This window comes from Exophiala dermatitidis (genome assembly GCF_000230625.1).
Source record: "Exophiala dermatitidis NIH/UT8656 unplaced genomic scaffold supercont1.7, whole genome shotgun sequence".
NCBI lineage: Eukaryota > Fungi > Ascomycota > Eurotiomycetes > Chaetothyriales > Herpotrichiellaceae > Exophiala > Exophiala dermatitidis.
In genome coordinates this window covers 1,552,584-1,577,682 of record NW_008751652.1, presented here as the reverse complement: position 1 = coordinate 1,577,682, position 25,099 = coordinate 1,552,584, and the positions used below count along the sequence as shown (strand labels likewise).

The following is a 25,099-nucleotide window of genomic DNA, read 5'->3' as shown; positions in this document are numbered from 1 at the left end:
CTTGCATGAGTGCAATCTTTTGTTTCATGAGCTTTGAAATGTGAGTACCAGTACCCTAGGTATGCAGTAAAGTACCTACAGTATCTTGTGCAATAATATAATCACAATGCTGGCGTGAGATGGTACAATACCCGCTGCTTCAAATGTCTCTTCGCTCCTCGGCCGTTCTCCGCAGCCCTCTCCTCGTAATTGCCGAAAGTTTGAGCCGGTTGACCTCCGACCCGGCCATTATTGCAATGCATACGAAGCCGCTTGAAACTTTGTCGAGCTGCCATCTGATTGTTGTACTGAATCGTCTTTCCTACCAGGTACATACCTACAGTATGGCCAAGCGAGGAAGTAGCTTGGCCGGGTGTCTGTCATCGACACAGGGTGTTTGAAACAGCCACAGCCTGTAGACGGTCTTCAGACACGCTCTTGAGCTCAATCAGACGCGTTTACATACTGTCAACCAAAGGAGCGGTCATCCATTCCTCTTCTAAGTACATGGTCTGGCTAGTCCGACCGTCCACCGTGTCCCAGTCCCTATCCCAGTAGTGTCCGGTCATTCCCACAGTCCGAGACCCTTCCTTGCTTTTTGTTCCTCACTCATCCTTCTTTCCCAGATACGTCAAAGCCGCAACAACCAAGGCATCCACGCCAGTTTTCAGGGTAGGCTGCAGAACAGGGGCAAAGAAAGGACTATGATTGACAGGAATATTGGCCTCGTCGCCCCTCTTGATCGCTTCCTGGTACTTTGTCTTCTCATGACCGCCAAAGAACCAGAAGCAATACGGCCTATCAATGGCCGACCCGAGGATTCCAAAATCTTCACTGCCGAGGACATTCTTGATATTCCCTTCGTGGTTGTCGCCGAAATAACTGTAAAACGACTTATTGATCGTTTCCGTGACCTTGTCGTTATTGACCGTCAGCTCAAACGAGGAAGTTGGCTCGATCGTCGGCTCCTTGGGACAATTGCCCGCCAGACACTCGGCCTTGACGATTCTCTTGACAGAGGCCAAGACACGGTCGCGCCATTCCGAAGTCATGGTACGGATGTTGATTTTCAGCACCGCCTCATCCGAGATGACGTTCTCGGTGCTTCCGGCCTGTAATGCGCCTACGGTGACCACGGCAGTTTCATCGGGCGGGACCTCCCGCGACACGATCGTCTGGAGTCGGACCACGATATGGCTGGCTATCACGACAGGATCGATAGTCCGGTGCGGCATCGACCCGTGCCCGCCACTACCGTAGATAGTAATCTTGAAGCTGTTGGCCGCCGACATGATGGGACCCACGCGGGTTGCTGTTTTGCCAGCCTCGAGAGGGAACACGTGTTGACCGAGCAGGACATCAGGGATAGGACATGCGTGTTTCGAAGTGTCATAGAGCCCGTCGTCCACCATGGCACGGGCCCCGCTGCCACGTTCTTCAGCAGGCTGGAACAAAAACACAATGGTGCCAGACCACTTCGATCGGGCGGCCACAAGAGTCTCGGCCGCCCCGAGGAGCGAGGTAATGTGGAAATCGTGCCCGCACGCGTGCATCACGGGCTTGGTGATCCCGTCGGTGTCAAGCATGGTTTTGGTACTCGCGTACGGCAGGCCTGTTTTCTCTTGAATAGGGAGTGCGTCAATGTCGGCCCGCAACAAAATCGTCTGGCCTGGTCCGTTCTTGAGAATCGCGATCTGGCCATGCCCACCAATACCTGTGCGAATGTCAAAGTCCGGTGAAAGCTTCTTCATGTGCGCCGTGATGAGAGCCGCAGTTTCCTTTTCCTGCGTCGATAGCTCCCCGTGCTGATGGCAGTGTCGGTACAGCTCTTCGTACGGAGCCAAGTCTGGCCGATATTGGTCAATGACCGACGAGAACCACGAGGAAGTCATGTTGCATGGAAATGAAATGAAAAGATCGGCGAGAAAGTAAAGTTGCCTATTTGAATGCAAATGCAGAGTCGAGGGAACAAATCCTGTATCTAGATAACGGCAATGCTGAGGTTGAAGTCGATGACCATTTGTTGCGGTTGTTTGTTCGAGGAGAAGTCCGCGCGTTAGAGTTGTGGGGGTGGATCTCAAGTTGCGCAATAACGCATCAGACACGCACCAAAACAAAGTTCTTCCATGCCTCGGTCAATTCGTTCCCATTCCCACGGCCGTTGCAATGCATGATAAACTGATAGACCTTCCGCTTTCAAACCCCGACAATCGCTCAATATTTCGCAAAGCTTCTCTCTTTGAAGCCAGGCCTTGCCCAAGTTCCCCGTATAAACACAGTCCACTCGCTTCGGCACATAGTCCCGCTCATCATTCATCCAGTTCTATTTCGTCCATAATCGGTCGAATGGTTCTGCTCTTGCCGCTCTGCGCTCCTCGCACGGTTCTGACGACGCGACTTTTCACGCTTGATGCCTTCTCCCGCAAACTCGAGGATCGGCTGAGCGGCTTCGTGACCCCTTTGTCGTCCTCCTTCTCAATCAACGCCGTTGATGAATTCGACGACACTACTCGTTGTTTGGGCGTTGTCCTGCTTTTCGCACTGGCGACTATTTTCTTCAACTTTGAAGGCTGACGAGCGAGGCCTGCCACAGGGCTGCTACCTTGGTTGCGAAGAATGGCCTTCTTCACCACCTTGATTTTGCGGACTTTGACCGGGCTTTTGACATTGCTCGCCGTGGATCTGTAGACCTTCGCCTTCGGTGCAACTTTGGCCTTCTTAGTCAGACGGCTGGTCCCCTCTTCGATGACTTCTGCGATCTTTCTCTTTGCTCCGGCCAGTTTGCTGGAAGTCTTCTTGGGCTCCTCTTCGGGGCTTTTTTGCTTTCGCTCCTCCTTTGATCTGGGTCCCAAAACACCACGGCAGTTTTCAGCTCCGCAACGACATACTTGGACATTCTTTTGTGAGTACGGGTCGAAATTGTAATCATATGTGAGTTCTTCTCCGGTCATAATCCCCCTATCACCGGCAAAGAGAGCCATACGCGGTTTTCCATTGACTGTCCATTTCTCCATGCGGCAATTGGGAGCACACGAGTGGTTGACAAACCGTGCAATTGAACCGCGAGTAGCGTCGATGATCATGTTTTGGTCGAACAGCATGAGATAGTAACACTACGATTCTGTCAGCCGTGGCCAGGGATATCCCGCCATAAAGTAACCAACTCACCTCGTTGCCCTTGTACATAGTATTCATCCGGCGCTCGCATTCTTCCTGGGTGATGATCTCGCCTGTGTACTCAACAATGATCTGGTTCGGTTCAAAGGTTCGGTTGCTTCTAACACCGTAACCTCGATCCTCTGTCTTGATGACTTCGACACCGACGTTGTATTTGCCGCCTTTCTTGACCCGTTGACGGAGGGCTTCAAACTGACGATTCCCACATAGTTCTTCTGAGAGATTGCAATTCCGGTCGTCACATTCGTAAAACATGTATCGGTTCATGCAGTTATGGTCGCACCCGGTTGAGGGCTTGCACATGCACCGTGAATGCTCCTCGAACTTGGAGACTCGCCAGGCCTGTGCCGCATCGCCGACAAACACATTCTTGTTTACCTTTCTCCATTCGTCGGGCTTGGGCTGGCCAGCCGGAAGTGGGGAGAAGACGTCAAAGGGTAGCTTGAAATCGCGACCTTGCTTGAGCAAACGTTCCCCGGCGTACATAGGCAGTGGCAGCACCTTGTTCTCGCGCACCGGCTGAACAGCACCACTACTACTCTTTCTCTTGTTCTTGCTCTCTGTAAGCCGACCGTCAAACATCCTGGGTTGACCGGCATAAAGCCCCGACGACAGCCATTTCTTTTCACGCCGTTGAGGAGTTTTCTGGTAGACGGGTTCCTGCTGCTGCGCCGGGATAACACTCTCACTAACACGTCGTTTCTTCGGTTGGGGCTCTTCAAGAGAACTGGACGAGGGGATACCGCCAGTACTCTTCCTGGAACGCTTGCTTGTCTCTGTGGCCCCATTCTTCCTCTTGCCTAGGACACTACTAGCGATCGTTGACATTATTTCTCCTGCCTTGTCGAGGCCTGGGATCCGCGATGATCTTCGGCTGGCTTGTTTTTCTGCAGCCTTGCGGCGCTCCTCCCACTGCCTGTTGTTCTCGGCCATCTTCGCCTTCTTAGCTGCTGCGTTGTCCTCTCGTGACTTTTCTTCAACGTCGTCGTCTAACATATCTTCATCGTCTTGACTATCACCGAAAACGTGCTGGCCTTTGATATCTAGCATGCCAGCCTTGCTCTCCTTCAAATACACCTCACTCATGTTCCATGTAAGGTCCAAAGCAGCAATGCTCTCTTTCACCAGAGTCGACTGGCTTGCATTGTTGTCCATGTTGACAAGCGTCTCACCACTGACTGTTCTGGTTTTAATGCTTTCTATTTCGTCCACAGCATCTTCAATCATGCCTTGTCGACTCTCGTCCTTTGCAAGGCGACGGCTGACGCGTCTTGCTCGGCCTTTTGGCACTTGCTTCATGCTTACCGCACGAGCATCCTGGATCGACACGTCGAGAGAACTTTCTGACGGCGTGGGCAGTTGCGTTGCAGGATAGGTCGACACAACAATCGTGTCGGGATCGGTGTCTGACGATACAGAGCTGGCGGTTCGTGTGAATGTAGGGCGTGACTTGGACGAAGTAGATAGCTCTGACTCGTTCTTTGAACTGTGTGAGCGATAGAAGCTCAACAGACTCTGCCGGAGCGGCATGTTGGCGGGTGAGGCAGGACAGTGGTTCACTGCGGAGGATTAGATATGGAACGGTCGACGCGTCGTGATCAGCAAGGCAACGTGTAATGTGCCCAACACAAGAATGCACGCCTTCTGAAACAACGAGAAGCCTCAAACGACGCGTGTATCGCGGTCGTCTCGACTTGAATGCAGACGCAGACTCAGATGCTGGCTGTTTGAGTGTTGGAGGAGGCTGGAATTCCGAAGGGATACGAGATTGGGAGACGGGGCCTGATTATTACAACAGGCCGATAATAATTATTTGACCACTGCAAGTCGGAGGCAGCAACTTGAACAACGTCCCGTTGGCACCTGGAAGGGATCCATTTCGGCCGCCCAAATGGCCTCCTTAGCCAGCGAACAGACCACGGACAGACCCAGGTCAACAACATTCTCCATCTCGAAACCTGCACACCGGGCAACTCGCACCACACTGACGCCCCGCTGGTCAGAGTGTTTTGAGGCTGATGAACATGTTCCACATTGGCCGTTAAGCGTCCAGAGACCCTGCAAGCAAAGTATTGATTTAAGTCACTTGGCCCCATGGCAGACAAACTCCTTGCTCCTCGCTGTTATACATAGGTACAGTATTACCGACTTCCGCGTTGCCCTAGGTAGCTATTACTCGTACAACATGAACCCGACTTCATCTGGCCTCCATGGCTAAGATCCTCTTGCCCGTCGTCGGCCCTTCAAATGACTTCTGCGTGCCTTGCACGGGTTTCATCTCCATCCCTCCATTCTGCGCCTCTCCAATCGGATCCGTCTGCCGTCGACCCCTCCTGGTCCCAAAGCGCTGATCGCCCTCTTGATACTTCTTCTTGAAATGCAAGTAGGTCGGCGTCTTGGGTCGAGCTAGAACAGCAATCCAGTTCTTGATGAAATTGCCCTGAGTAAACGGTCGATGTCTTTCGGCTTTGGGGAATCTCCGAGAAGCGAGATACTCTCTAGTTGTCTCGCCTTTGCCAGTAAGCAACAAGTGATACGTCCAAAGCGACAAAGGGTACGGAAACGCCAACAGGCCGTAGATGAACATGGCAAATGGTACACGGTTTTTGTCTATCGCTGTCCCAAAAGAAACATGTCTCTGGTTATGATAGGCAATGACTTGACCCAAGCTGGCAAATGCCAGCAGAAGTGCCAATATCGTCCCGGTACTGACAAAAGTGAAAAAGTAGCGGTAGTTGCGTCGTCCCACGCAATTATTCAGCCATACGCAGTGATGATCAAGAGTCTCGACACAGTTGTCACAGACTCGGCAATGGTAGCATCGCGGTGGCCGCCAAATGTTGCATGTCTTGCAGTACTTCACCGGGACATCCATTGCTGCTGTTTGCGAGGTCGCCAGTCGTACCATAACCCAATCGTTGGTAGGTGGGCCAATGGCGAGCGGATCGTCATTATTATTGGGTGGGAATGGGTGGATGTTTCGAGGGAATATCTGCAACATATCAGTCCAGATCGACCACGGTTCGCCATAAGGTGTCTTACTCCGGGGTCAACGAGCGAGGCATGAACGAAAGACGACAAACAGAGGAAGAAAATGTACGCAAAAATGATGGGTATCGCTGGCGAAACGTGGTGCCATAGCCACGAGGCCCTGGGCAAGCGTCAGTATGTTCCAGAACAAGACTTGACAATGGCAACTTACGAAAAGACAAAGAACAGCACTGATGGAAGGACCAACAACACGCCGGTTGCTATGTTGATGGGCCGATCTCGGGCGTTTTGAATACGACCACCCAGCCAAAAGATCGTATTCCCCTCAAAATACTCGTAATTCTTGCCCAATGCACTCTGAGTAGCAATCTGGGTGTTGGAGTTGAGAGGATATCGCGGAGACCCTGCATTCGAAGACAAAGGCTGATGACCAGGTCCAGGATGTTTACCACCCAGACTCAAGCCTGAACGGAATGAGAGTGGTGATTTCTGAGGGCGTTCTGGGGTTCGAAGCGTCGTCGATAGGTTTAACCGTGAAGGCCGCTGTGGTTGCTGTGCTTCTTGGTCGTTGACAGGCTGACTTTCGGCGTTGAGGTGAGCAGGGTAGTCGGGGAATCGCGCATCAACAGTTTCAGGATGTTCGGATTGCGAATAATCAGTGGTAATCGACGGCGCTGTACGATGGCTCCTGGGCATTGCATGAAACGGGCCCTGTCTACTGGATGATATGCTGCCTGCATCGTCCTCCACAGCTTTGTCGGGGATGGATGGCGGAGGCTGCACGCCCTTAGAACCCAATTGTCTCCCCAAACGTTGAGCCTGCAGTCTCTGCGAACTCATCGGCTTGAAGAAGCCTTGTGCAGTCAATGAAGGAACATGAGTGCGGCTCGCCTGACTGGCAGGACTCTGTGGTCTGCTTGAACCGCCAGTGCTTGATGCAGGAACATAACTCCTGACCGAGCGATTCGTGGGCTGAGTGATGCCTCGCAAGTGAGCATATCCATGTTGTGAGCTTGGAGGGTTTGGCAAAGCAGGAGGTTGTGCCGCTCCAGACTGCGGTCGTGAGCTGTATCCATCTTCTGAAATGGCCGACGATATCTCGCTGCGCGCCGTTGTAGGCCGGCCTGCCATTTGCCTGAATGATTTTCCGTCGCTGTTCAGTGCAAGCGGATCCTGTCACGAGTGCGACATCAGATGCATATCGTATGCGTAGGACAAAGGTGTGACGGCGCTGAATCTAGGATCGGGAAATGGCTTCGCGAATGTCGAAGTTGGAGGTACTAGTAGTAGGTCATAGGGAGGTTGTAGTAGGGCACCGCATTGAGACCGCTGGTTCTATGTCTATGATGTTCTCCAAAGGACCATGTGCAATGGGCAGACAGTAACGAACGACTGGACCATGATCATCTTTAGTGAAGCATCAGATCACTTCAAAAGTTGTGCGATTGTAGAAGTGAGGCTGCACGCATGAAAGGCACTACTAGTACGACTGCAGATCCCACTTTCAGGGGGCCGCGCCAGGAACATCATCTGGAGGCGACGGTCACGGTTCATTTCACAGCAGATCACGTGGTAATGGACAGTCACGTGCTACAGGCCAAGCTTGCAGTTGTCCAGAGCTTCTGATGCGGACCCACCGCAGTTCAGTTGCTTCAACATCATCGAATTTGGAACTCACACCACCACTACCACTGACTCTCAACTCCCGGAACCTCGACGACACTTCCCCTTCGCCATTGTTCGGACTCTAGTGTTCTCACCATGGTTTTCGTTGCTACTCTCGCACGCCGGGCGGCATCGTCCGCATCGTCAAAGGCTGGCGCAGCAGCAAAGGATGCATCATTGAAGAAGGGTGCCCGACGAGATCCCGAGCTCTACGTACGGCCTCCCTCAAGATGACACGAGCACGTACTTACAATGAGTAGATCCTTGGTGCCGTCATGTGCGGTGCTTTCAGTATTGCAGGGTTTTACTTTGGCCGCAAGCCAACTTCCGCAACCTCGGAAGCCGAAGTCTCGGTTGCCGAAAGCTCTATGCCGTGGCAGGTGCAGCAGGGAGATGAGGACGAATCCAAGCACTTCAAATACCAGTATCATCCCAAGGGCGACCGAAGCCAGAGTCCCAAGAATGCCCCGAGCGCCTTGAACACAGTCATCGTGCCGAACGTTACATTACCCAAGGTTCGCAGTTTCACCATTTTAAGAGAAATATGTTCCGGCTAACGGCTATCCAGGCTGTACATGACAAGTTGAACAAATGGGGAAAGGAAGGTTATTGAGCAGCTGGCAGGCGATCCGATGCCGTAAACCAGTTTGGCGGTGAACGGACTGAGAAGGATACCTCCGGGAATGTTGTACATATTTGCCGAAAGGGAGGGACCATGCACCAATACCATACAAGCATTTACAGTACTTTTGGTTGCGATCAACAATGAACCGTCTTCACCTTGCACGGACGGCCCCTTTCCGTGCAGCCCGATGAGCTCCTAGACGGAATCCAATCCATCAAACAGAGAAGAGGTGGGCGAGGCGCCAATGCATTAACATGTCAGAAGCACCGGGGGGTTAACCCAGGTACTAGTTTGCTTCTTCGTGAACAATATGTTTCTTGATTCTCGTACCGGATCTGCTTTCTGTCTAACCCCACCCGGAACTAAAGCGCCCAATCACGGAGCGACCAGTGGTAAGCATCATCCGTGATCTGTCTTCCAACGGCCCCAACGACCTTGCGTATAGAAAGTACCTAGGTAGGCAGAATCTATGCCTACTGCAATGATCCAACGGCAGACCGATGACAGTCCCCCGACGCTCGCCAACGCAGCAGAGCCCATGTCCGACTATGCCGTCCCCCCAACAAGGTTTGGTCTATCTACACCTCATTGTTTTATAATATACACATTACTTCCACCTATCTCGATCTGAAAGTCATATTTACCCATTATCTAGAATATTCCATGCGATGCTCATCAATCTCCGCGAGGTTGGTCTCTCGTGAGAGCAAGAAGTGCCTCTTCCACAGTCTTCATCACCGTGTCCATGAGGGCATCATCGACAACTGATTCCTGCCAAGAGAATCCAAGGACCAAACAGCCATCGGCTCCTGAGACAGCGGAGACCTCGAAAGCGCTCCCGGTCACGTTGGCGCTCTGTGTAAACACCATCCTTCCGATTTGGACAGTTGTTGCTGGAGTTCCCCTGTCGTTCTCAAGTTTGCCCTTATACACGCCGAGATTGGATACTTCGTAACTGGAATCTCGGTCTTTTCCAACTTTGGACAAGAAAAGCTCCTGCTGATAGTTGTTGACGTACCGCAACATGTTGGGTGCCGCATTCTTGCCCTCGAGACTGAGGACCTGCTCTATAGTTCGTCGGGACCTCCTGGCTTCATCCCAAGGCAAAATCTCCGTCTGGAACTTGTTCCTGGAATAGTCCTCGGCGAGATTCTGGACGTAGACGCCCATCGAGTCGTCGTCGATCATGTCCGGGAGCCATCGCCGCACAGAAATGGCCCCATTGCACTTCAGCGTGGTGAAGTTACTGGGAAGGTGAGAGAACAGCACCCCAGCAATAAGTGTTTGGAGAGCAGCTGTGACGGTGGTGTTGTGCGCGCGGCAGGCGACAATGAACCCACGTGTGTTCGATGCGGAAAAAGCCAGATGCCGCACGCGGGTTTTGAGTGGCGTGCGGATCTTCCATCCTGTCCATAGACCAGGGTCGCGACGGGCGGACCAAATCTTCTCTCGGAACAGGATACTGAGCACGTATAGCAACGAGACAGGCATTGGATGAAGAGCCTCGATGTTGGGAAGTAAAGGGATCGAGGGGGACGGGATGACGGAGTTTGTTTCCTGCTTGTCGAAGTCCGGGTCCGCAGACACGGCTTGTGACAATGCTTCGTGGAACGTCCTGTGAAATGCCAACCCGGAAGTTCCATCGCCAATGGCATGGTGGAACACAAACGCTGCTGTGAACTGGTGCGGCTGCGTGCTGGTCGTTAAAATACAGAGACGCCAGAACGGGTTGGGTGCTTGGAATGCCGTGTTATGCTGGGTGGTCAACAATTCGTCGAGGTCGGGGTCTCCGTTGGCATCTGATTTCGAGTCAGAGGAGCCTGTATCAGCTGATGATGGTGATTGTCCAGGAGCCTCATAACGACGGTCGTGGAAGGATACACATTGGTCAAGGTCAATCTCTGGTAAGCGCACGAGTTGCGGCTCGTTGGTGTTTTCACCGACGGCAATGGCGGAGAGAATGGGGTGTCGTCCCACTACGCTCTTGCAAGCTTTGTAAATGTAGTGCTTTAGCGGGAGAGTGCATGTTGCAGGGAGGGTGTAGGACGCTGTCACAGCAGCATTCATGTAGAACTTGAGGTCATGGCGAGCTGTTGACCAACGCTCCAGACGGCCTAGTGGTGAATCAGTACAAAATGCCGGAGTATTCTTCGAGCCTATACACTGTACCAACCGGGCGTAACTTTCCAAAGTCTTCCATCTTGAGGTCTTCTACCCTGAGTCCTGGCAGTGTGGGAGAGGCTATACAAGGCTGAAGTCTCCGCTAAATGGCAGGGTTCAAAGTCAGGGGCAGACACCCGTTTAAATTGGTTGCCTGAAAGCCTGCAAGGCTGGCGAGATTCTGCAGCGTGGATTTGACGCTTCGAGAGGGGATCTCGATGATTAAAGCGGCATGGCTTCACATCGGTTCAATCCCGTCAAGTGGTCGTATCAGGCAGTCAATTCCGACAACATACATTGGCAGCATATATTTTGAAATAGATTTACTACAGGAAGAGATTATATGTATCTTGATCTGCTAAGCAAAAATCCCAGTTCCTCTGGTGCCGACGATGCCAGAGGACCGACGTACAAGGGACATTATATGTAGCTGGTACTGTACTAACGAGTCCAGTTGGGGAACAGACACTAGAGGGGTGCTGGACCACTGCAAGAGCTCCAGCATGTCAACACCCCGATGTCGCTTCGGTTCCCACTACACCTAGTAGTACAGAATGCTGCACCGGTCCAACTCGTATATAACGCAGCGACCTTTGTCCTGAGGTAATATCTTCCCGGCCCACCCAAACAAGGACATCTACAACCGGCGCCTCTCGACTGAAGCGTTTATTCAGGCGCTTGGCCTTTGGTTCCGGTCTCTGCAGGCTTCTCGCCGGCCGCTACCTCCTCGATAGCCTGGCGAATGATGCCGCAGCCCTTGGCCATATCCTCCTGCGAGATGTTCAAAGGCGGAATGAATCGCAGAGTGTCATAAATCGAGGTGGTCAGAACGAGCATATCCTGCTCCATGCATTTGGCCTGCACTTTGGATGCAAAGTTTTTGCCGCCCACGAACTCACAAGCCAGCATCAAGCCCAATCCTCTGACGTCGTGGATCATATGGGGGAAGTCGGATTTGGCCTTTTTCAGCATATCCATCATCTCCTTGCCTCTCGCATTGACGTTGTCGAGAATCTTTTCATCCTTGAAGGCTTGAGCAACAGCGACGCCTGCTGCGCACGAAACAGCATTGCCGGCGTACGTGCCGCCCATGGAACCAGGCTTTTGCGTGTCCATGAGTTCCTTTCTCGAGACAATTCCGGACAATGGGAAGCCGTTTGCAATGCCTTTTGCCATAACCATGATATCCGGCCGGACGCCATAGTGCTCGATGGCAAACATCTTGCCGGTTCGACCAAACCCAGACTGAACTTCGTCTGCCACAAGCAGAATGTTGTGTCTATCACAGATCTCTCGAACACGCTTCAGGTACGCCGGGACCACCGGCACGTAGCCGCCTTCTCCAAGGACAGGCTCGATGAAGATTGCGGCCGTGTCTGACGGTGCGGTTTCGCGCTTAAGAAGGAGCTCCAACTGCTCCACAGGATCCATGCAGCAGTTTTCAGCGTTGTACTTGCCGTCGCAGCGCTTTGCGATCGAACATTGTGCACAGTAGGGGAAAGGAACGGCAAATACTCCGGGCATGAGCGGCGAGTAGTTCTCGCTGTAGATGGTCTTGGATCGTGTCATGGCCATGGTCCCGAATGTTCGTCCGTGATAAGAGCCTTGCATCACGATGATGTTGGGTTTCTTGGTCGCGTGTCGAGCAAGCTTGACTGCTGCTTCGACGGCCTCCGAGCCCGAGTTCCAGAAGAAGAACGTGTCCAGAGACTTGTGCGGCATGAGCGGTAAAAGAGATTTGATGAGATCCAGGTATGGTTTTTGGAATGCAATGTTGACCTGCGCATGCACCATCTTGCCGACTTGCGTTTGAGCAGCCTTGGTCACAGCGGGATGACAATGGCCCAAGTTGGCGACACCAATTCCGCAAGTGAAATCGAGCATCTTCCGCCCACTCGCCATCGTCACATAGCTCCCAGAGCCGCTTTCAATCACCTCGGTCGCCAGTCGCCCGATTCCTCGAGCAACATGGCGAGTACCGAATTCTGCGAGTTTGGAGAGACTCATACTGGGCTCAGGTGTGGTGGTCTAGGCTGCTGGCGTCTCTGGATCTTCCTTTGTGTTGCCCTCGACCCAGGAGGAATATTTTGACACACATCTATGGTTTGTTTTTCCAAACTTGAGCCTTGCCCGTTCATGACGTGGGGCGATAATAAGCAGCCTGCCATTGGCCAATCCAAGGTCCGTTGAGCTCCGGCGTTGCGAACATCTTATCAGATAATCTCCAAGAGCATCGCCGCGAAGTGGTGACAACGTAGGTATACTACAATGTTGTTGTTGCAGCATTTGGTCGACGCTCCCTGCCAGTACCAGTGCAGTAGTATAATAGTAGTAGTAGTGCCCAGCCGTGGAGAGGCAGGGGCCGCACCGGTGCTTCTAGCCTCGCGCGATCTTGGTTGATCGCACCAAATATAGCTTGTCCTTGGCGAGGCTGAACGAGGCTGCATCTCACGTCTTCTGCCGATACCGCAGGTTTGAAGTTTCTCCACCGCCGCGATCTGCTGTGGACACTGTCTCCAAATGCAACTTAAGAAGACGCTGAACCAATATTGTTCGTGTCAGGCCACTAACCACAACAGTGCTACCGTTCTAGAATTGTAGCAACATAGCCTGACAAAACTGTGTCAATTCGCATGAGGAACGGCCTTTAACACCAATGCAGCAGAAGTTTTGTGATCGGTGAAGACACGCTGAACATATCGGCCCAACATGAGGATATCACCCAGCAGACAACAAGATTTGCTCTTGCTCTCCTCTATACTGCGAGTTTCCCAGCCACTATGCGCCAGCTGTGCTCGTCCTCGCTCGCAACGAGATACATTGCACCCGAACTCAGCATCTCGACGTTCCTTCTCGGTCCTCAATCGTCCTCCACCAAACTACCCAGGCCATGTTCCTCTCACCCGCGTCGAGCGGTTAGGACTGGCGGTCGGCAGCGCTGTCACGTCGCTGCTAAACCCATACCGCCATGACATGATAGCTGCGCTGGGAGAGGCGACAGCTCAGCCTTTCTTCATTACTTGGCTACGAAACCGGATGCTCTCCGATCCCACCGGACGCCGAATTCTACGCGATCGGCCCCGAATCACGTCAACGACCATGCCTTTGGAGAAACTGCGGAAGTTGCCAGAAAATAGCGTGGGAAGAACATATGCGGCTTGGTTGGATCGTGAAGGCGTCACGCCCGACACAAGGGATCCGGTTCGGTACATTGACGACGAAGAGGAGGCATACGTGATGCAGAGATATCGGGAATGCCACGACTTCTACCATGCGGTGACGGGACTTCCAGTCTGGGTCGAAGGCGAGGTCGGGCTGAAAGCATTCGAGTTCGCCAACACAGGCTTGCCAATGACTGGACTGAGTCTGGCTGCCATCACCAGACTCAAGCCGGCGGAGCGACAGCGCATGTTTGAGATCTTCTTGCCTTGGGCATTTGCAAACGGCTGGCGGAGCAAGGATCTGATCAATGTATATTGGGAGGAAGAGCTAGAAACAGACGTCGCAGATCTGCGAAATCGTCTTGGGATCGAACAGCCTCCAGACCTGCGAGCGATCAGGCGTAAATTGAGGGATGAGCGTCGAGCAGCAAAGGCTGCGAAAGAGGCAGCTTTGATGAAGAGCAGCACCAGCACTGTCTCTGATGCACAACAGGCGTGATCGCGGATGTATTAATAGCAAACCATAATGTCAGGGGTATCAGTCGCATGATTGTTTTTCTTTTCGGCTGCCTTGTCCGACAACAAAGAGCTCTCAAGCCTCCTTTAGCAGGTCATCCAGATCATCGTCGTCGTCCCAGCCGCCTCTGCGCACCACCTTGACACTTTCCACGCCGTGCCCCGTCTGCTTCTCGTGCTCCGATAAACTGGCAAGCATATCCTTAAGCTGATCTTCCGTAACTTTCTGCCGTAACTGGCCTGACCGTGCCAGCATGATCAGTCTGTTCTCCACGTCGGTTGCTCGTGACTCTTTGACCATTCGTATTCTCCCCAATCGGTCGGCGGCTTCCGGTTCGAGAATCTGAGAGAGGATGGAGGATCGGGCTTCTGATTCTTGTTTCCTGCTCCGTCGCTATCAGCGAGGATGTATCGGAGAGGCTGGACTTGCAACAGACTCACCGCCTCTGTTCTTCCTCGTCGCCCGTGTCACCTGAGCCGCCTCGACCTTGCTGCTGCTTGAGCTGGGCAAGCCTCGCGGCTCGGATCTGTGAAATGGTCAGTAGCGGTGCGGACAGCTATCAATGGACATGCCTTACTTGTGCTAGTTCATCATCTGCCATTGCGCACTTTACCCGTTGCCAATGCTCAGCGAGAATGTGGCCGTGTCCAGGACGCTCGAAAATGCTGCGCGGGGAACGGATAAGTTCGATGTTCGCCAAACAACTCTACTGTAGTACGGCTCAAGCCTGAGATCAGTTAATCGTGTGGCTCAGTTATTTGGTCGAACTACGCCACAAGCGAACACTGGCACTGGCATAGCGTGGCGGCTGCTCCCCTATTTTTTCGTCCGGGCCGGCTTAATGAGGGCATTATACGCCCGCGGAGCACGACTCGAGGTCCCCGGATCACGAACGGGCGGGAGAAGTGCCAGAAATGTCCACGGGGTTTGCCTATCACTGCCCATCACATCACCTCACCCGAAGCTCTCTGGCAAAGCGAGATCTATTGCTACAATATCCTACAGTATACTCCCATCGAACACTTTTTGCACTCGATGTGCCATTTGCACCTGTCTAGATCGCCGCATACTCATCACAGTCCCTTCGTCGGAAGATAGGACCCAACCACCTGCCTGTGGCGGTTACAAGCATGCCTTGCACGACAGCTGCATGAGACACGTCGCAGTCCCGCAGACGTTGACAGCTTCACCGTGGGCTTAGACTTTTCGACCCTTGCGTGTCATCTTTTCAGATGCATGCCTGGGTACACCATGGCTCTCTGCTAGGAGCAGGAGCGCCTTCTCACTCGCGCTCAATATCTTTGGGGCCGCCTCTGGCTCAGTCGCAACGGGACCATCTTTCCAAGGCCAAATCAACCTCCAACTTGCACAAGATGGCCACTATTGAGGCTTCTCCTCCTCCCCCGCGACAAAATCAAGATGACTCTCCGGAGACGTCCTTTCGGACGATAGCCGATCCTCGGAACGCAAGCACAACCGACCTAAGCAGATCGGATTCTTCGTCCTCAAGGCACCCCGACCTGAACAGCGAAGTCGCCGCGTTGAGTGACAAGCTGATAAGTGCGATCAACCACCAAACGAATCTAGATGACACCCTCGCCCGAACGAGGCAAGAGTTGGAAGCGTCCAGGGCCAGAATCGCAGAGCTAGAGGCAGAAGCAAGGGCATATGAAGAGAGACTTGCCCGGGGAGACTTAGTTCCCCGAGAAAGCGTCGAAGAGCAGAACAACAAGTTGCAGTCCGAGTTGGAGGAGGAAAGACGACAGAAGGCACAGATCCAACAAGAGAAGCGTGGCATTGAGTCGGAATTGGAGACCCTCACGGCGTCCTTGTTCGATGAAGCAAACAAGATGGTGGCATCTGCCAACAGAGACCGAGACGCAACTGAGAAGAAAAACCAGCAGCTTCGCGACCAGATCAAAGATGGAGAGGCAGTGATCGCCTCTCAGACCGAGCAATTGGCGGAACTCAAGGAACTCATGCAGCAAATCGGGCCGAGTTCAGATTATCGTAAAGAACTTGACTCACCTCGGGTGTCCTTAGCACCTTCGAGCCCAGGTGCTGCACGAGAGGAGCACAATATCGCCCGTCTTCTGGAGGCCATGCATCTGTCGCCTGTCGACCCCGATCATGGCGAAATTACTCCCAGCCCCTCGAGTCAGCTTACTCATCTTCTCAGGACCATCTGCCGGACAGATATTCCTGCTTATGAGGATTTCAGAAACTTGGTGCAGACGTCTCATTTCCGCTCACACAATCCCTCTCATGCACCTTCCCGAGCCGGTTCAGGCTCGTACGGCGGCTTGAACATGATGGGACTCGGCTCGCTCAGCAACAACTCGAACACCAATCTCTCCCAAGCGGCTCAACCTGCGACTTCAAAACTGGCAAACTCTCCGAACCTGCCTGGCTCCTTTAGTCCCAACCCTGACAGCAGAGGACCCGTGCCACTCAAGGACACCAGATTCTACAAACGGATCTTGGTCGAGGATATTGAGCCGACACTACGTCTTGACCTATCTCCTACTCTTTCATGGCTGAATCGCCGGAGCATACTTTCGGCGCTAGGTGATTCAACACTAATTGTGGAGCCTATTCCTGAAGCCTCTCTCCGGCTCTATGGCAAGTACACTCCGTGTGCACTGTGTGGGGAGAGTCGAAAAGAAGGCGAAAACCCGCGCACTCACGCAATGAGGGTACGTGAGGGTGAAGGCGCAACAAAATGGTCCATTTGTACTTTATGTCTAGAAAAGGTGCGAGGAGTGGGCGATTTAGTCGCCTATGTACGCATGGTGCGTGAAGGGGTTGTCAAGGTTGGCGATAGGAAGGATGAAGAGGACGCATGGGAAGAGTTAATTCGTCTCAGAGAACGATTGTTCTGGGCACGGATGGCAGGGGGTGTTGTTCCAGCATTTCTTCCAACGCCCACAAAAAGCACACCGGTGGAGAATGGGAAGATGGACGATGAGGTGGCAGGTGTTGGTGGTGCTGATGCTAAGATGGGAAAGGTCAACAGTCCTTCCGACCCTGACAACAACAACACACCATCACATTCCGCTGCCGATCCGTCTGCGCAGTCCGCGCCCGACTCACCACTTGCTGGAATTGGAACGGTCTCCCCCGACCAGGCTGCCCAGCTTCAGCTCCAACAAGGCCTTGACGAGAGTCTCACAACCTTCGACAATATCAAGGAGAAGAGAATGAGCAATCCTGCTGGCCACCGAAGCTCGAGCACGCCACCAACAACGCCTCCTCGACAGCGACATATCAAGCGACAGTCATCCAGCGGAGGTGGCATCAGTTTCCCAAGGATAAATATCCCTCGACTGCCGGCTGGATTCTGGGAGGCTCAAGTCAATACCCTGACCTAGCCGGAATGACTTTTGGAGGGGCAAATCGAAAAGGTGGGAAAGTGGATTCGTTTCCATTTTCATTCCGCCTGTGTACAATATAATGCAACAGGATGCAGTGGGGAGCGCCAGACTCCAAAGAGGAACTTGACTATGACTGGTACCAGAACCAGAAATGGAAGGCTCCACAAGCCAACGGGTCGGGTCGGCCAACTTCAAATTACTGTCTGCTTGTCAGGCGTGACCAGTCTAGACCATCTGGATAGAAAACCTGGGGCAGGGATAACTGGTCTTTTTCGGGATCGGAAGGTGGTTGAAAGGGCTTCACGAGGATGGGGATCACAAGCTCTCCGAGAAGCTCCCAGCGAAGTGACGCTTTGTATATTATATAGCGATGATTTAGGTATTATTTTCAGGGTAATCCAAATGAGTTGGGCGGCGCGTCTCGTCTGCAGGAACGAAAGCACGTTCAAGTTTGGAACATTGTCCACTGGCATGGATCACTTATAACACTGTTCAACATCCTATGATTTGCGACACAAGATCTGACCATGTGGAATGGCAATGAAGGCATCCTCCTGCTCGCCCCAAGCTTTCCAAGCCAGGGAGATTTTCTCGATTTCTTCCTCGGTGGCAAACCCTTCTCGGACCGCAGTGCCCTTGAATCCCGGCTGGACAATCCTTCCATTCCAGCTCATGGCAAAATGCCTGACTCTCTCGCCGGCATACCGCCAGGTATCCCATGAGGCATCAATTTCTTCAGACCCAAACCCAGCCTGCCGCGCCCAGACATGACAGTACCTACCTGCGTTTGGTTCGCCGCCGTTGGCCCTGGCGACTTTCTGATAGAGCTCGGCCCAGCGGTCCAGCTCAGGGGGTTCCGGATACCACGCGAAAGCCTTGTAGTCAGCTTCGCGGGCGGCGACGATACCACCATCGGTGCCCCCGGACTTGGCCACCCGGCGCATTTCACGCAGAATGCCCACGGGGTCCTTGACGTGCTGCAGCACTTGGTGGCAGTAGACAATGTCGAAAGAATCGTCCGGAAAGGGTAGGCTGTTGGCGTCGATCTGTTGAAATGTTATGTTTGTCAACCCCCGAGACGCAGCGTACTCGGCCGCTTGGTCCAATACGCTGGCTACCGCGTCAACACCTATCACTTTGCCTTGTGGTACTAGTGTTGCTAGGTCCGCGGTGATTGTGCCGGGTCCGCACCCCACGTCTAAGATCGTGTCGGTCGGTTTGATGTGCCGTAGCAAGAATGCCGCTGAGTCTTGGGCTGTTCGGCGCGCGTGGTCGGATACCACGGATTTGTGGTGGCCGTGGGAGTAGGTGGCTTGTTCTTTGGGGGGCATGGTTGGTGTTGCCAGGGATGGTCAAGTTGGTAGGGTTCTGGAGTACTGTAGGTGTGTTTGTTGGTAGAGGGTTGGAGGGGTCGTGGCTAGGTTGATGCAACACCACAGACTTGAAGGCGAGAAGCAAGCGCAAAATGAGACTCGACTACTAGTAGTGGAACGAGAATATCTCAAAAACTTGGGTTATGATGTTGTTGGTTTGTTAAGCACCTCCATGTATGGCTTGAACCTCGTGTTTATACCGTCGTGCGGTGGTCATGTCATGGTCCCGATATCGGCCACATTGGGACATGTACTTGGGTATGCATGTCCGTCGGCAAGTCACAGCGAATGGGAGGTGCCTCGATACAAATGTGAACTTGTTCGACGAGATAGCCATTGAGGACGAGTACGCTCGGCTGTCGGTCGTTGACTGTTTGACGCTGCTGCTGGCCTGGACGGGTCGGTACTGTACCTACCTTAGGAAGTATTGCAGGTATACCATCTTCACCTGGGGCGGCAAAGGTTGGGGATGCCAGCGAGGTGGGATATACGGCGATGCTCTTAACATAGGTGAGAATATGTTAATGCTAGCAACACTAACTCAGGCTGTGGACATTTCTGTACATGTCCTGTCTGATATTGTGCGGTGCGGCGGCTTCCATTTCTCATCGAAGCAAATGTTTAGTCCTGTCTATTTATTCTGCAATATCGGACTCATCACATCCTTTTTGCTTCCTCTGTAAGTTCAAGTTCAACGTTAAGAGTCGGCTCCTTAGGCGCTGGCACCCATCAATCCAACCTAATCCCAGTTGTTTTCTCCCCCCTTGATTGGCCGGTGTTGTTGTCTGCAAGCCATCGACGTCGGCCGCTCATCCCTCGTTCGTTTTATCAACATGTGGCTGAGCCGTTTGTGGCGCGCGACTCGATCAACAAGTATGTCCGGTGACATCATATTCATCTGGATCGTCAACCTGGTTTCGCGGCACTGGCACTGGCACTGGCGGTGCCCATGGGGGAGACGGCGGGACGGGTAGAGAGGGTCGCTGGGTACAACCCTGATATATCCTGCTAGAGTACCAACCTGCTGCTCTCCTCAACCACTGCATATCTTCAGGCGTCATATACTCCCTCATCACACTCACCATCAGTTGCCCTGACCCCCCCATATATTAATACATGTCGCACTCGGCATCCGTCATGGCCGTCTCGCAGTCCTCGGGCGACGAAAAGAAGAAGTCTCGAGGGCTCAGCCGTCTCCTCAAGAAACGAGACAAGACCCCAGAGCGGCCCAGCAACTTGAGCGACTCCGCCTATGGTAGCAGCGAGGCCAACAGTGCGGATGGCGTTGCACAGGGCATGAACAGCGGCGAAATCGTTTCGGCTGAGAAGGACAGCGAGATTGCCAACATTGACCAGCACAGAAACCTTGCTCTGAAGCCCTCGACAGGAGAGGTCTTTGACGAAGACACTGGTGAAGTGGTGACGGTAGTGACCACAACTACAACGACTACTACAACTACCACCACAAGAGGCGGCAAGAAACAGCAAGAAGTACAAAAAGATGTCAAGCGAGAAGTCCAACCAGGTCGGGCACCTCTGTCCGAAATGCCCGGTGCCGAACCAGTACCTTCGCATACACAGCCTCCGAGTACCACTGCAGTCACATCCTCTTCTACAAACACCGCTCAAGATGGACGAATGCCGCCGTCGGTCAAGGCTGGGGCGGGAACGCTTCAGACCGATTCCCCGCCCATCCCGGCAAAAAGCGCCTTACGTAGGTCTGGCGAGATGACACGAGAATCACCTCGAGACAGTACTGTGCCGGGTGGTGTTCCTGTTGACCCCAGCTACAACTATAACAACTACGACCATGGTGGTTATAGTGGTTCCAACAACAATGGGCCCGTGAGTCCAGTTTATGACGCGGCATCCACGGGCCGCGCGGGCGCCAACACCAGCGCCATGGCGATGGGCACGGGCACTGGCATCACGCCTCCAGCGGACAGCCCCTCAAGACCCAACTTCAGCTACCCGAGCCGTTCGTCGCTAAAGACCGCCGACCAACCCATGCGCCATAATCAAAGCACCATTGACGATTTGAAAGCCGCAGCAAAGGGAATACATGTATGTATTGTCTTATATTCTTTCACCTTTGCTTCTACTCTTGCAACGCTGTGTGCTCTGTGGTTTGCTCTTCTCATGGATCCACCACCGGAGAACCCTATGGAGTTGGTTTTGTTCTTTGGTCGTCAATCAAACCAAAATATCTCGTTGTTTCCGCCCAATTTTATTCCATTCAGGACTTTTGATATAACAGTGGCCACAATCCCATTACGTTGAAACTCACAGAAACTGCACGATTGCCCCCTTCTTTTCCCGACCTGTTTCCCTTTTTAATTGTCAATTGTCTGGGTGACTAACCAATCTCTGGCTGTCCACACAGGGCGTCGGCGAAACCCTACGGGGCACATTAAACTCCACCATCGACCGACGGTTTCCATCCAAGAAGCCGGAAAAGGCAGCCCTCGTCAATGCTAGGAATCAGGAAACTCTACAACGAGGCCGTCTCGAAATGGAAGCAATCCCAGTCCCGGGGAGTTGGCCGGCTCATGCTGATGAAGAGGACGATAATTACAACCCCAACTACGACAACAGCCTCAACGAAGACCCGGTAACAACATCTCGGCCACCACCTCCAGGAACTTTAGACACAGCCAACCCTTCGAATCGACCCCGGGAGAAGGAGAAGTCGTCATCGGGGAGCAAGCTGAAGCTCTTCAAGCGGAAACCAGTACCGCCTGAAACGCACGAGGTGGATACGAGGCCGAGGTAAGATACTGAGCCTGTCTGCTTTGGTCTTCTCACACCTTTTCACCATGGCACGTGTTGTTGCTATCTTTGTCCTCGTCGAAGTCGTCGATGGGTTCTCTTTTTGATACCACTATCTCAATACTATGATGATCACTCTGGAGGACAAGGATATCCTAAGTTTCTGCATTTTGTGGTCGGAGCCATAACCCATTATTATTCAACATTGCTCCTCCTCACCCTTTACAATGGATTCTGGATATCTTCTTTTCCCGCGGGCATTCATGTTTCTCAGTTGTCTCTCTACCTTCTACTGACGGTTTCTCGCCCTCCAGGCACTATTAGATACCCGGTATCGTTCCACAAGCTTTACTACCTTACGGATTACCTCTCTTTGATCCTCCCTTGGGAGCCCAAACGTTGCCTTTGTTCGAGCAGAGCGCTACTGCGACAATTGCTACCACAGCTTCTAACATGATTCGATCGTACGACACCTGAAAATCTCATCCGGATAGGGAAACACTGCTGCCAGTTCCAGTACCGATCTTGCTGTCGTTGCACACCAGTACGAATACCATGTTATAACCACCACCACCACCACCACCACCACCACCACCACCACCACCACCACCACCAACGCCAACAAGTACGACGACTACCGGTATCAAAAAGGCGACGGCCCTTATATTGCTATCATCGATATTGATATCGATACCGTTACCAAATCCAAAGACGGGCCCTGAGCCCCATATTTGACCTTGACGAGTACACCTCCAGCCCTGCCATTTCACGGTGTTATGGTCCGCCTAAACACTCCTTCCGCCTCTATCTCCACCGTCTTCTTCCTCTTCACAGTCCGTCATCTTCGCTACCATAGCCAACCTTTTGTTATTCTACCAAGAACAGTGCTTCTCTCTCTTTTCCACCGATGCGATGACGTATGACATGTTGATATTTGGAATTGATATTGGGTGGTCAATTGCCAGTTGAGATTCAAGTTTGGCAACTGAGCCGTGTTGATTTCATATCGTTTGCTTGGACAGAGATCTTGATATTGAAAGGTCACTCTGCACCAGTGTACCGTCTCCACGGGTCTCCGACTCTCAGAATTCCGATCCCAGATGGACAGACAGAAGTGTGAATCAGGCGGTGGACCTTGCAGCTGTTCGATAATGATCTTGGGTATACAATATGCAGACCCCAATCTCTCTGATATTTCGCTTTCCCTCATTAGTCTTCGAGCCTTGTCCGTACATCTATCCTTGTCTCCCTTCCTTTTCAATTCTGGAAGTATTGCTTTCGATATCCTCGTTCTTGGCCTCTTATTCCTATTTCTTGTACTCATGGGATTATTAGCCTCGTCCATGTAAGCATGAAAGGTGGATAGGAACCAGTGTCTGGTGATACACTATCCTATCTACAGAGACTAGGTAACCTCAGCTGATTTTACAGAGGCCATTGCACGATAGATTTGATGCCCCGGATCAAGGCTTTATCGAAACCAACTCAGACAGCTTCAGCATTTCAATTTATGGAGGGAAAGGAGAAAACAATCAATGGCAATGATAGTTTCATTTGGTTATCAAGAGTAACGACATGCCCACAAGTGCCCGTGAACTATGTCGTCACTTTCCCACCACCAGCATCGATTTTTAATCAGCAAATTTGACACATCCACTGCCCATATGTGACTGAGCCATCTTGAACCATGATAGCTCCCAATCTCCGTCTGGCCCTTGGCTAACTTGGCCGACTGTGCCATAGACTCCTGTGCATCCCGTATCCCCGTGACATTTCTGTCCTATTGTACAATTGGTGATTGATTGGAGTAACCAGAACTCGCACGTTTACTGGTTCTGCTTCAATCGCTGGTCAGGTTGACCGTCCTTGCGCAGTCCATCACCGCCGAGGTTGGCTGAGCCTTGATTGTTGTCACTGCCACCACTGCCAGAAGAACCGCTGCCGCCGCTGGAGTGACCGCCTTGCTTGCCAGCCTCATGGGGGTCAACTTTGCCGTGAGCGAATTCGCCAGTTCCGACGCGCTGATCAGGTTCGCCGTCCTTGCGGAGGCCGTCGTGCTCTAGTGAAGTAAGAGTTAGCATTGCTTTCAATCTAGGATAAAGAAGTTCAAGGTTCTTGATGGATGCAAAGTCGAGCAAGATATGAGAGCAGGTCAAGGTCTTGATGGCAGGGCAGTTGACTGCAAAGAGAGATGGAGAGAACTCTTACCAGTCGGCTGGTAGTTCGACATGTTGGCAAGTGTTTGCTTAAAAGGCTGGATTGGATTGGATTGGATTGGTTGATTGGTTTGTCTGATCGAAGAATTGCAGAGGTTGTTGGATGAAGAAAAGAAAAGATTGTGCTGAAGCTGGGAGAGGTGCCTGCTTATATAGACGAAACCTGCGCTCCTTCCCGCATTACGCTTCCTTGTGAAGAAGCAGGAGCAAGTCACTCTGTCGTCATGCCAATAGTCGGTGAGCTGAGCGTGACAAACAGGCAGCACTGGCACTGGCACTGGCATTGAATTCACAAGTAGCAGTACTGCAATGCATCATTCCACTGCAAGTGAAGCAACTTGCAACTGGCACTTGCAATGTCAATGCATGTTGAGGTCAGGGCAACAGGGCATCTCAGCATCCCCCGCTCTGATCAGTTCCTCAAAAGTGACGGTCATGAATCATCATTCACCAAAGAGCAAAGTAGTGCTGTACCTTACCTCACCTTCGGTAGGTTCCTACAGCACGTACAGTTCCCATTGATTGATTGATTGTCTGCACTGACATTCAATGTGAAATGCAGTGGTCCCTTGCCCTCGGTGGGTTCCTGCATCGGAGTCAAAAATTGCACGATCGTGTTCCAGATCCAGCGCGCGGAGGAGAAGCCAGGCACCAGCCAGCCAGCTTCCTGGAGATCAATCCATTGGCACGACACCATTTTGCTGGGTCGATCTTGTTAATGTGTCTAAGGTAGATATGCAGTGAGGTGAGTACCCAAGGTACCTACAGTACCAACAGGACCTTCATGCTGTGTAGGATAGTTACCTATGCTAACAAGAATAACACTGTAAACCTTCGACCTGACGGACCCCATCACTTGAATTGCGGATCCCAGATGCATTGCTACTACTAGTGCGATCGATCGGGAGCGGGAGATTCTCCAGATCGGATCAGATCGCCGTAGCCCCCTACTGTAAGCTTTTGAATCACGTCAAGATCGAGTGTTGTTCACCCCGTCCAACTTAACCCGCCTCGAGATCTTCCCCAGGATACACAGGCTGTAGTCTCATAAGAATGAGAAAATGGTTCGACACTGGCTGGCATGCAACAGCA

The 25,099-nt window shown here is 52.5% G+C and overlaps 12 protein-coding genes across 12 annotated transcripts; 4 read left to right on the top strand and 8 right to left on the bottom strand.

The window, feature by feature from the left end:
• Window positions 1–584: 584 nt before the first annotated feature.
• Window positions 585–1,871, bottom strand: HMPREF1120_08395 (hippurate hydrolase; the record flags this gene model as incomplete). Its single annotated transcript, XM_009162646.1, has 1 exon — window positions 585–1,871. The coding sequence occupies one exon, from the start codon at window positions 1,869–1,871 to the stop codon at window positions 585–587; it is 1,287 nt and encodes a 428-aa protein (XP_009160894.1).
• Window positions 1,872–2,288: 417 nt separating this feature from the next.
• HMPREF1120_08394 (histone-lysine N-methyltransferase ASH1L) lies at window positions 2,289–4,686 on the bottom strand (the record flags this gene model as incomplete). Its single annotated transcript, XM_009162645.1, has 2 exons — window positions 2,289–3,092; window positions 3,148–4,686. 2 exons carry the CDS (start codon window positions 4,684–4,686, stop codon window positions 2,289–2,291), a joined length of 2,343 nt encoding a protein of 780 aa, XP_009160893.1.
• A 667-nt stretch (window positions 4,687–5,353) lies between these two features.
• HMPREF1120_08393 (uncharacterized protein) lies at window positions 5,354–7,278 on the bottom strand (the record flags this gene model as incomplete). The annotated part of the gene is made up of 3 exons (XM_009162644.1): window positions 5,354–6,148; window positions 6,199–6,307; window positions 6,359–7,278. 3 exons carry the CDS (start codon window positions 7,276–7,278, stop codon window positions 5,354–5,356), a joined length of 1,824 nt encoding a protein of 607 aa, XP_009160892.1.
• A 254-nt stretch (window positions 7,279–7,532) lies between these two features.
• On the top strand, window positions 7,533–8,766 carry HMPREF1120_08392 (uncharacterized protein). Its single transcript, XM_009162643.1, has 3 exons — window positions 7,533–8,025; window positions 8,073–8,327; window positions 8,381–8,766. The coding sequence occupies exons 1-3, from the start codon at window positions 7,909–7,911 to the stop codon at window positions 8,423–8,425; spliced, it is 417 nt and encodes a 138-aa protein (XP_009160891.1). The 5' UTR covers window positions 7,533–7,908; the 3' UTR covers window positions 8,426–8,766.
• HMPREF1120_08391 (uncharacterized protein) lies at window positions 8,731–10,772 on the bottom strand. The gene is made up of 2 exons (XM_009162642.1): window positions 10,607–10,772; window positions 8,731–10,551 (listed from the first exon to the last, which is right to left on the bottom strand). Exons 1-2 carry the CDS (start codon window positions 10,635–10,637, stop codon window positions 9,113–9,115), a joined length of 1,470 nt encoding a protein of 489 aa, XP_009160890.1. The 5' UTR covers window positions 10,638–10,772; the 3' UTR covers window positions 8,731–9,112.
• Window positions 10,773–10,843: 71 nt separating this feature from the next.
• On the bottom strand, window positions 10,844–12,955 carry HMPREF1120_08390 (4-aminobutyrate aminotransferase). The gene has a single exon (XM_009162641.1). It carries the CDS (start codon window positions 12,602–12,604, stop codon window positions 11,264–11,266), a length of 1,341 nt encoding a protein of 446 aa, XP_009160889.1. The 5' UTR covers window positions 12,605–12,955; the 3' UTR covers window positions 10,844–11,263.
• A 106-nt stretch (window positions 12,956–13,061) lies between these two features.
• On the top strand, window positions 13,062–14,493 carry HMPREF1120_08389 (uncharacterized protein). The gene has a single exon (XM_009162640.1). The coding sequence runs from the start codon at window positions 13,307–13,309 to the stop codon at window positions 14,255–14,257; it is 951 nt and encodes a 316-aa protein (XP_009160888.1). The 5' UTR covers window positions 13,062–13,306; the 3' UTR covers window positions 14,258–14,493.
• On the bottom strand, window positions 13,205–15,151 carry HMPREF1120_08388 (uncharacterized protein). Its single transcript, XM_009162639.1, has 3 exons — window positions 14,853–15,151; window positions 14,716–14,801; window positions 13,205–14,657 (listed from the first exon to the last, which is right to left on the bottom strand). Exons 1-3 carry the CDS (start codon window positions 14,874–14,876, stop codon window positions 14,351–14,353), a joined length of 417 nt encoding a protein of 138 aa, XP_009160887.1. The 5' UTR covers window positions 14,877–15,151; the 3' UTR covers window positions 13,205–14,350.
• On the top strand, window positions 15,131–19,197 carry HMPREF1120_08387 (uncharacterized protein). Its single transcript, XM_009162638.1, has one exon. It carries the CDS (start codon window positions 15,508–15,510, stop codon window positions 17,644–17,646), a length of 2,139 nt encoding a protein of 712 aa, XP_009160886.1. The 5' UTR covers window positions 15,131–15,507; the 3' UTR covers window positions 17,647–19,197.
• On the bottom strand, window positions 17,938–19,712 carry HMPREF1120_08386 (ubiE/COQ5 methyltransferase). The gene has a single exon (XM_009162637.1). The coding sequence runs from the start codon at window positions 18,978–18,980 to the stop codon at window positions 18,150–18,152; it is 831 nt and encodes a 276-aa protein (XP_009160885.1). The 5' UTR covers window positions 18,981–19,712; the 3' UTR covers window positions 17,938–18,149.
• Window positions 19,651–23,045, top strand: HMPREF1120_08385 (uncharacterized protein). The gene is made up of 3 exons (XM_009162636.1): window positions 19,651–21,086; window positions 21,406–21,791; window positions 22,106–23,045. Exons 1-3 carry the CDS (start codon window positions 20,139–20,141, stop codon window positions 22,113–22,115), a joined length of 1,344 nt encoding a protein of 447 aa, XP_009160884.1. The 5' UTR covers window positions 19,651–20,138; the 3' UTR covers window positions 22,116–23,045.
• Window positions 22,401–25,037, bottom strand: HMPREF1120_08384 (uncharacterized protein). The gene is made up of 2 exons (XM_009162635.1): window positions 24,000–25,037; window positions 22,401–23,850 (listed from the first exon to the last, which is right to left on the bottom strand). The coding sequence occupies exons 1-2, from the start codon at window positions 24,289–24,291 to the stop codon at window positions 23,618–23,620; spliced, it is 525 nt and encodes a 174-aa protein (XP_009160883.1). The 5' UTR covers window positions 24,292–25,037; the 3' UTR covers window positions 22,401–23,617.
• Between the last annotated feature and the right edge of the window lie 62 nt (window positions 25,038–25,099).